This window comes from Meleagris gallopavo, chromosome 7 (assembly GCF_000146605.3).
Source record: "Meleagris gallopavo isolate NT-WF06-2002-E0010 breed Aviagen turkey brand Nicholas breeding stock chromosome 7, Turkey_5.1, whole genome shotgun sequence".
In the NCBI taxonomy this organism is placed as follows: Eukaryota; Metazoa; Chordata; class Aves; order Galliformes; family Phasianidae; genus Meleagris; species Meleagris gallopavo.
This window is the reverse complement of record NC_015017.2, coordinates 14862183-14872799: the sequence shown is the minus strand read 5'-3', so window position 1 is coordinate 14872799 and position 10617 is coordinate 14862183. Positions and strand designations below refer to the sequence as shown.

The window sequence follows — 10617 nt, the reverse complement described above, 5'->3', positions numbered from 1 at the left end:
AAAAAAAAAGCTGGATGCTCTTTTATTTTTGCTTCCAGGTCCAAGGGAAAGCTAACTAGTAATGCATAATTGTATTATTACTCTTTCTTGTGAGGAATGGGAGTTGACCTTCATAACAAAAGTTATGTAATTAGCGTGTCTAGTTTTGTTCTCACTTGCGTCTGAAGAGTTCAGTCTGAAACCAAATTGAATTTTTGAAGTACTTCTCATGAAAGAGCATGATTACATCCTGTGTGCATGGACAAAGAGTGGTGTTTTCTGATTGTTGACTTTTATCTTTGAAGGTTCTAGCATCGGATTATAAAATAAGCTGAAAATAAGAGTACTGGCCTGTACTTTAAAACATGCTCACTAAACTTTGCTAGGATTTTTATCTCATGCATCAGGATCCAGAAGCATGAAATCTAACTGCTTTGACATGTTGGTGGTAGGATATTTTTGTGAACTTGGTCCCGTGGTGCAATAGGTCTTATCTTTAAAGAGAGCTAATGTCAGCTTGCACAGTTAAAAATCCCAGTATTCTACCTGAATGGAGGAAGTAAAAAATTTCGGACATTCATTCTTCGTTTTCATATTTTTATTCAGAGAATGCTTAGTCATGAAAATTGCTGTTGTTTTGGGCTGTGTTTTGTGAAAGTGAAGGAGACTGGAGCTCTCTGTTGTGACTTAATCAGTGATGCCCAGTTTTAGTATTAACTTCGCTGTCTTGAGAACACAGGCTCAGCAGCGTGTCAAGTTATCTATTAAAACTGCTCCAGCAAATCCTGTAAGTACATTACTTGAAATCCTATTTGAGGCATATGAGTTAGTCATCTGCTTAAAGTTAGATGTGATTGCAGACAGAACTAACTTGCTTACACTACCACACGAGCTGCTTGCATCTTTATCATGTAAAAACGCCTAGATTCAGAAGAGAAAATTGAAGACTGAATTTCCAGTAGTGAACCGTATTTTTATTGATCGCTTTTACTGCTGTCTCTAAGGGAAAAAGTAACATTCAGATTCTTTTCAATATTTCTAAATGTGCCTATTTCTCAATCTTGTCAAAACATAGCTTTCTTTTGTATTTTAACCTCCATTTATTAGCTAACAGGTCATTTTGTCTCTGACTACGTGACTCCCTTGCAATGCTGAGCTTGCTCCATGGGTGATTACAGGCAACAGTCTAGCAGCAATGTAGTCCTCTTAGTGCTGTGTGACACTAAGCGAGCATAGCCTACTGAGAAGCAAGATGAGTTTTTGCCAGTTGGTGAATGGTGTTACATATTGTGCTTCTGGTAACCCATGCAGGCTGTCCTAGTGTGGATCTTGAAGGTGTTTAGCACCTCACTGTGTGCTGTGCAAGGAAGGCCCTAGCTTTGAAGGCAAATGTAGGCATTTGCCTTGTTCTTTTCTTGCTCTTGCAGCTCAGAAAGCAAATTGTATCCTGGGCTCCATCAGAAGAGGGATGGCCAGCAGGAGCAGGGAGGTAATTGTCCCTCTCTACTCTGCTCTTGTGAGGCCTCGTCTGGTGTACTGTGTCCAGGTCTGGAGCTCCCAGTACAAAAAAGACAGGGTGCTGCTGGAGAGAGTCCAGAGGAGGGCCAGGAAGATGATCAGGGAACACCTCCCCTACCAAGACAGGCCAGGGAGCTGGGCTTGTTCAGCCTGGAGAAAAGAAGGCTGCGGGAAACCAAAAACAAAAACAAACCAAAACCAAAAACAAAAACCAAAACAACAACAAAAAAAAACAACAAACCAAACAAATGCAGACTTTAAGGTGCAGAAAGCATGCTTTATTTGAAATGAACAATTCTATCTCAAGGAGGTTCAACATCTAACAATTAGATTTACTACTACATTAGAAGAACTACAGCAAATTGAAGTGCAGGGCAATATCTGATGTAACGACAGCTTGTTTTCAAACTGTGGTTCGCTGCTTAGTTGCCTGTAAGTGACTACTAAGTATCTAATACTACTACACAAACTCAATCACTGCACCCTACAAACCTCCAAGAGTTGGTACTGCTGCTGCACTTGAGTACCTAAATGGCTTTGTTAATTATGGGGATGGCCAGGTGATGTTATTTTTTTTAAAGCCGTTCAGGCAGTCAGTGTGTCAGAAGCAGCACCCAAACAGTGAGCGAACAAAGTGCTGGCCGCTTGCACTTTGTTCAAAAATTGTCAGTCAGGTATGGAAATTACGACATAATCAGATCCAATGTAAAACATTAAAGTAATACTTACAGGAGGGTAATTGTAAATATCACCAGTGCCTTACATTTCTGATTCAACATAGTTATTTGTGCATGTATGAAATACTATGCACAGTATCCTCTCTTGGTGGTAGGTAATCTTCAACAGGGAGCCTCTCTACCTGTTGAGGCATTCTTAAACATCAACAATGAGTTGAGGCACAAAAATTAGTTAAATGTTGAGCAGGATAGTCGTTTGCCAGGAAACTTTCTCCTACCAACTGTTAATTCCAAAAGTTACATTTCAAAATGTCATAAAACAAATGGTACAAAACTTCATAACCGTTATCTTCGGCTATATACAGTATGTACATGTCAGTGAAAAAAGTGTTTAAAATTCTTAGGTCAATATTGACTATAAGTCATAATGTATATCTCTGGACTTTGTCTCATTCAGGTAGGTACAAAAATATTTTTTTTTTAATATTTACAGATCAGTCCATATATTAATCACTTGTAAAAAGACAAGTGTAAATAATACAAATCAAGCTTTCTAAATTGATCGAATATTAATATTCACAGTGGCAGAATCGGTACCAAATTCATTTCCTAAATTCAGAGTGTAAATTCCACCGTCATTCTTCTGGACATCCATGATGATCAGGGTGGTTAGATCTTCGCTGGTTTCAATGTGGAATCTGCCTTGCTGGTCCTGACTGGTAATTTTTCTCCCTCTGCAGTACCATGTTATTTCAGGAGCAGGTTCACCCGAAAAAGCACAAGATAACGTGAGAACTTTTCCTTCATCAATACTGATGTCAGATGGCAGAGCTTCAATTTTTGGTGGTACTCCTTTACAAAACAGGAGAAGAAATACCAAGTTAGTGTGTTTCCACTAAGCCCCTGTGAGGTGTAGGAGGTTTACTTCAAGGACTATTTCAGGATATTCAAAGCACTAATTCTACCAGTAATTCATTGCTCACCTCTCACACCTGATTTAAGCATCTTACTAGTTGAACTTTCCAGTTGAGCCATACTAGATTTCCCCATAATACTGCTGGAGCTCATCTCTACAAAGGATTCTTTCATGGAGGACATGCTTTTGGCAGACATGCTTGCAAATTTCGTTTCAGTCATGCTGCTACTGCTGAAACTGCTGAATGAAGCCTCTTGTTTAGAAGCAGCCATTTGAAAGGACTGAGAAGAAAAACTTTCGTGCATGCTTGCGTCGCCACTTGTCTTCAATACTACCTCCTTTGGAGGTTCTTCAATTAGAGCTGAGGAGCATCGCAAACATAGAAGGAAAAACCAATAACATCACATTAACTAAAGAAGTCATGCAGTCTATATGGTTAATTTCACAGAAATGAACAGACAGTTTAGCTTAGTTTGCTTTCATTGGAAAACTGCAATGGAGAATATAATTGTGTAAAATCATTTGTTTCAAGATGCCCAAGTTACAAATGCTAATTTGGAAATGAAACGTAGGAAACAGAACGGTTGCTAGGTTGCATCAGGTGGAAGGGAAAGACGTGCTTAAGAAGAAATAGATCGTCAACACACTATTTCCTAATAAAGCCATTATTAGAATGAGAAACTGTGTGTTCAGTTCATAATTGTAGAAGTTGTGGAACATTTCCGAGTTCTGAACAAGCATCATATTAGAAGTTCTAGATGTCGCTGCACTCTTCTGTAGTTATCAAAGAGAGCAGAACCAATCAGCTACTGCAGCTTTCCTTTAAGCCCAAGCACAGTCATCCAAGCAAATCATAGTAACCCCGTGGTGCTAGGAACAGAGATGTCCTTGTACAGCCAATAAAATCTTAAATATGATTCGTAAGGTACCATAACGGTTTTAAACTGCAGAATTATTTTGTTTCATTGGATGAGGTTCTGTTAGTAATTCAGGAAAAAGTGCTTGCCAGCACCAAGGTCTTAGCTTAGAAGAAATGTTCACAGCTTTCTGTTAACACTTATCTAGGGATATGAAAGAACATCTGCATGCTTCTCTGTGGGTGCTATGAAGATTTTTCATTTCTAAAGACCATTTAACATGGTCTTTAGTTTTGTGGATACATCAATATACATAATAAATAGAAACTTGTTAAAATGCCTGCATCAACCTTGGTAGCGGCTTTTATCAAAAATCCTTTTAGTAGACATACCACAGCAAAAAGACCCAATTAATGTCAACACAAGATGCAGAAAATGAACTTACGGAATACAGTCAAAGACGCTGTAGCAGAGCATTGCCCGTGGTAATTTTTAGCCTTAACTGTGTATTTTCCAGTGTCACTCACTGCAGCATTTCGAATCTCAAGAGAATAAGTGTTTTTAGAGCGAGTCACTCTCATATGTGATGAAACAGCAATCTGGAGGATGAAATTGTTTCATTAAGATCAGTTCAGTGAAGAATTCTAAGTTTTCAAGTGAACGTAAAAAACTAATACTTACAGGTTGATTATTCCTAAGCCATTCAATTTCAGGAGAAGGATCGCCAGAAACTTCACAGGTGAACAACACATCTTGTCCTTCATTGACATTTTGAGACTTCGGCTGCATGATAAATGCTGGTTCGTTTGAGCGCTCTTTGGAGAAGGTAAGCACGTACTGGCATTTAATAACGCCTTCATCAGTTTTACCTTCACAGGTGAGTATACCTTCATCTTTATTACTAGCCTTCTTGATAGTTAGTGTGTGATCACTTCCAGAAATGCCGTATCTGTAATCATCTGAATTTCTTAGCTCCATTCCATTTAGCACCCATTTTACTTCAGAGGCACCAGGAATGTTGGCTTTCAAAGTCACTTTCTGCCCTTCAGACATGGTCATTTGAGTCGAAGAAGCTCTAATTTCTGTTTTCAATTGTTTGACATCTTCAGTAACAATTGACTTTTTAATGACTTCTTCAACTGCTGATTTTTCTTCAGCTGCCACTGATGATTTCTTCTGGGTGGAAACAGTAAGTACTTCATCTCCTTTCTCAACTAATTTATGAGTTTCAGAGACGCTTCGTACCTGGGAATGGATATTTTTAAATACTTGGCCAGTAAACTGGAAGTTAGTTTTTGAAATACCTCCTTCTCCCATAATTTCACAAGTATATTCTCCTTTGTCAGATTCTGTGAGGTCATGGATTTTGAGCTCGTATGTGCCATCTGCTGCATAATGAAACTTGAAATGATGGTCTTCTTTTAGTTTTTTGCCATCCTTATACCAAGCCACTTCCCTGACGCTTAAAGCACTACTTTCAACTGCACAGGATAACTTCACCTTATCTCCAAGGGTTTCTGCTTTCAGTTGCTCTTTTATCTTTGGAGGAGAAGCAGTTGGTAATTGTACTTTCTCTACTGGTGCTGTTTTGTCTCCAGGTGGTGACTTGGCTTTTGGATGGGTACTGATGGGTTCGGGAGATTTCACTCGTTTAGGAGACTTAACCGGTTCTGGAGACTTTACACGAGGCTCAGGAGATTTGATTCTCGGAGGTGACGTAATTGCTTTTTCAGGGATTCTTTTTCTTTGAACAGTCAAAGTGAAGTGCGCTTCCTGTCTTCCTTCAGAGTTTTCCACCACAACAGTGTAACTTCCTTCATCTGAAATCTGGACTAAAGAAATTTCAAAAGTAGATTTGTACTGTGTCCGTGTTATTTGGAAGCGCCTGGAAGAAACAATAGGTTGACCCGCACGGACCCATGTTATTGTTGGTGCTGGTTCACCGTCAACGTCACATGAAAATCTTGCAGTCTCGCCTTCAGAAACTGTGATTGACCGCGGTTTTGTAAGGATCGTTGCTGGCAGAGTGCTCTTAAATGCCTTACGTACAGTTCTTTCTTCTAGTGATTTCTCTTCAGAGGCAGTGGTTTTTTCTTCGGAAGAAGCGTGGTGTTCGTATGATAAAAGTGACTCTCTTGTTGCTGACACTTCTGATTTGACCTCTCTTACTGAGGAACTCGCTTCTGTAGCAGATGCTTTTTTAAACGATGAGACCGCGTATGCCTCTGTTCTTGTCAGGTCAGGTAAAATTGACCTTGGTACTTCTTCATCTCTCCGCTGGGAAGAGTATGTAGTGTAGTCTCCTCCAGTAACATCTAAAGTTGCATAATCAGAACATTCTCCTTTGTAGTTTGTGCATACAGCCCTGTATGTTCCACTGTCATCAATATGACAGTCAAGAATTTCCAGTGTTAATACCCCGCTGGTATTCGAGAAATGTATCTTACTGCTCTCCTGGAGCTCAATACCATTGTGGTACCACTTCACGTCAGCCGTTGGCTTTGACTGGACATTCAGAATGAACCTGGTGTTATGGCCACATGGCACACGGTGTGAGCGCATTCTCAGGGTGATGCGAGGAGCATGGTCAAGGGTGAAAGGCTGTTGAGTTAGGACTTCGTATTTCCTTTCCATAGTTTTCTGTGTTTTCAAAGCAGATTTCATGGACTCATATCGAGAAAAAATGTCAAATCTTGCCATCCTTTCAAACCGAGAGAGTGATCTTTCAGTAGAAACCGGACTAGGTGAACGTGGTCGAGTTCTCTCTGGTGTTGGGGATCTTCTTTCACTTTCCTCGGGAGGTCGTGAACGGGGTCTAATTAATTCAGATACGGGGCGCATCAACTCAATGTAAGTTGGAGAAAGGGATCTTCTTCTCCTTAGTAATCTGGAAGGAGGTGAAAATTCCCTGTGAACATGTTGCACCATTTCTATTTCTTCTTCTTCTTCTGATGTGATCTCAGTTATTTCTCTTTCCCTCCTTCTCCTAAGTCTGCTCTTTTCCTCTTCTGCCATATATTCCAGCTCACTCTTGTACTCAGAGAGTCTTTGAGTAGCACCAACAGGACGGAGCAATTCTTCATCCTCTCTTTCAGCCATTATTCTTTGCTTTTGTTTGGGGGGTCTGTAGGCAGCTCTGTCATAGCGCTGACGTAGCTCTGCATAGCTTGCGCTTGTGTCAGCTTTAGCTGGGATATGGTAGCTGGAATACCTCAGCTCTCTCTTTCTTTCTTCCTCTGATTGGACCTGCGCTCCTGCAGTCGAGTACCGAAGTGCAGACAGCTCAAAGCGTGGGGGGCTTCTACTTGGTGGGGAAGCAGAAAAGCCTAGCTCAAGCTCTTCTTCGAGGCGCAGTCTTTCCTCTTCAGTTCTCTTCATGGCTAAATAATCCTCAATAGGCAGGAGTAATTCCTCATCAGATAAATCACCAAGTGACCGCCTCCTTGGTCTGTAGTAAAATTCGTAATCTGGAGACGGTGCACGCCGACGTGCTGGTCTCACAGTTTCAAGATCATCTTGTGTTAGCTTCGGTATGCGCCATTTAGGCTTATACTGATCAGAAATGCGTGGCAGTGGCATCACGTAGAACTGCTCCCACCTGGAAAGACGTATGCGTTTCTGGCGTTTCTGAACAGTTCTCTCAAGCTTTCCTGGCATTTCGTACTGGTCTCGCAGCCTCTTGTACCATTTCATATCTGACAGAGGCACAAAGTGTTTAATGGTCTGATCTTCCTCAAGAGTAGTGCGCACATGTTTGCGAGGCTCTGGAACCTCGTACGGCATACGAAGTTTTCTTTCTTCCTTCTTTTCTTCTTTCTTAATTTCATATTCACCTTTGACAGTCTTAGTGCTGACAGCTGGTTTGTACAAGATAGCAGCTTCTCTGAGAGCCTCTTGTGCAGTTTGTGTCAATGGAACAGCTTCAGTCCCAGAAAGGATCTCTGCCATTCTTAAGGTCTTGTCAATTTGCCTTTGTACATGCTTCTCCCGCTCTTCTTCAGTCTTGTACTCACGCTTGACATATTTCAAGCGTTCAACTTTTAGATAAGCCTGGCAGCTTGTAGATCCAGCGCTGTTCGTAGCAGTAACTCTGTAATAACCGCTGTCCTCTGGTAAAGTATCTCTGATATGCAAAGCGTAGTAATCTAAACCTTCATGAATTATATCAAAGTTAGGACCAAAGGATAGAGGTTGACCATCTTTCTCCCATGTCAGTGTTGGCTTAGGTATACCAGATACCCTGATCTCAAAACTGACATTTTGGCCTTCTTGGCATTCGGCATTGGCCAGCAGCCTTTTAAACATTGGCCTCAGTGTAGTATCTGCTGGAGGTGGATGCGGAATCACAGTCAGCTTAGCTTTGCAGCTGTCTTCCCCATATTTATTGCGTGCTACAATACTGTATTCGGCATCGTCCTCTTCAGTGACTTTATTGATGATGAGTTGGTAAAGACCTTTGTCTGATTCAAAAGTATACTTATCGTCATCACCAGGTTTGATTCTCTGGCCTGATTTGAACCACGTTAATCGAGGTTCTGGGTGTACTGTTATAGTTACACCAAACCTGACATTTTCTCCAACATATGCAGTGCGATTATACAAAGGCAAAGTAAATTCTGGTGGACGCTCTAAGAGTCTCATTGCATCAACCCGGCGTTTCACTTTCCTAACAGCTCTACATCTGTAGTGTTCAGACATTTCTCTCACACCTTTAACAAAAAGTTCTGCGTAAGAGCTGTCTTCACCGTAATCATTTATAACCTTGCATCTATAGGTTCCATCATCTGATTTAGAAACATCTTTGACGTACATTGTCGCCACACCTTCTTCATAATTGATTTCATATTTCTCATTGTTTTCTAGTTGTCTCATACCAAAGTACCAGGTGACCTGTGTGGACTGATCATAGTTTTCAATCTTACACACGTATTTGGCATGCCCTCCTTCTTCTGCAGCAGCATGGTTTATCTGCCCAGCAATGGGACCGATGTCTATTGGAGCAACTTTAACTTTAGCCACTGTTACACCCTTCTGAGATCTAATTGCACCTCCACAGGAAATACGGGCTACTGACACAACTGTGTTCCACTCCTTCTTTACTAGAGTGTGGTAGTAACGCCTGTGTCTTAAGGTCTTGATGGTTTTAGTGCTGGTCTTCTCTGTTTTCTGTTTAAGCCACGTGTGATTAAGTGCTTCAGCAGCTGTCATTCGAGCTTTTCTTTCCTTTACTAACAGGCGATCGATGAAGTCCATAGCCTCAATGCTTATGTCTTTGAATGCTTCATCATCAAAATTGTATTCAGCATTTAGAATATTTTCAATAACTTGTTGATTTGTTTCAGCAATGAAAGGATTAATGCCACTGAGAAGTATGTACGTTAGAGCGCCAACTGACCACATGTCAGTTGCTGTGCTGACCAGATCATGGTGATGTACTTCAGGTGCATAGTATTCAGGTGAAGTGAACTGGAGTCTAAAGCTGTCTCCAGGCTTCAGTTGTCTAGCTTGACCAAATTCAACAATTTTAACTACAGAACTCCTTCTTGTGAAATAAATAATATTGTCTGGTTTGATATCAAAATGTCCAATGCTGTGGCGATGTAAAAATTCTAGTGCATCACAGACCTGGCGTACATAACTTACTATTTCTCTTTCATTCAGTTCAAATGAAGCTGTGCTGATTCTTTCAAAGATATCGACTCCCGAAATGAATTCAAAGATCATGACCAATTCTTCTAGGCTCTCAAACGATTCGTGAAGATGCAGGATATTTCGGTGCCTCGCAATGTTTAGAATAGAAATTTCTTTCTTTACCAAAACTTGGTCAGCACCTTTTACTTTGACAAACTTAGCTAGGTAAGTCTTCTTTGAAACTGCCTCAACACAGCGGTGTGCAATGCCAAACTGCCCACGTCCAAGCTCTTCTGCAATCATGTATTTGTCATAGAGTTCCTTCGTAGAATAGTGAGCAGCCTTAGCTGTGGTGACTTCTCTGGTCTCATCAACCTCTTCATCGTAGTTCATTATTCTAGTCTTATCTTCCTTTGTTATAATTGGATCAGTAGGTTCAGAAGGCTGGCTTTGGCCAAACTTGTTTTCTGCAATTACACGGAACTGATAGGTGGTCTTGCCAAATAGGTTCACTACTGTATATCGTGTATCACGAGCTTGCGCAACACGAATCCATCGCTCTGCTGTTGTAGCACGTTTCTCAATAATGTAGTTTATGATCCTGCTCCCACCATCAGTGGCTGGTTCAATCCAGGTTAAGTTGACTGAATCTCTTGAAATGTCTGTTACTTTCAAACCTCTTGGTGGATCAGGCACATCAGCCACATCTAATTCAACTGTTTTTTGATCAATTCCAAATCTGTTTTTGGCACAAACAATGTAAAAACCTGCATCTTTTCTGTCAACACCATTTGGGAAAACAAGAGATGTGAATGATCTTGTAACAATGACTTGGTAATGTCCATTAGTATCAATGAGATCTTGTCCCTTCTGCCATGTGATCACGGGGGGAGGCTTGCCACTGAATGGGATCTTGATGCTCACTACTTCCCCTCGGAGGGCATGAACGGCTCCCATACCTTCCAGGTTTTTGGGCAAGTGAATCTTTGCGGGAACTGGAACGAAAAGAGGAAGGAAAAAACAACACATGAGCAAAAAC

The 10617-nt window shown here is 40.9% G+C and overlaps 1 protein-coding gene across 1 annotated transcript in view; it reads right to left on the bottom strand.

Annotated features, from left to right (window-relative positions):
* Window positions 1–1748: 1748 nt before the first annotated feature.
* TTN (titin) overlaps window positions 1749–10617 on the bottom strand; it is a 235702-nt gene continuing 226833 nt past the window's right edge. The window contains 4 exon segments of the mRNA XM_031554287.1: window positions 1749–3026; window positions 3158–3451; window positions 4393–4546; window positions 4629–10573. Of these exon segments, the coding sequence (XP_031410147.1) occupies window positions 2728–3026; window positions 3158–3451; window positions 4393–4546; window positions 4629–10573 (6692 nt within the window). The 3' untranslated portion in view covers window positions 1749–2727.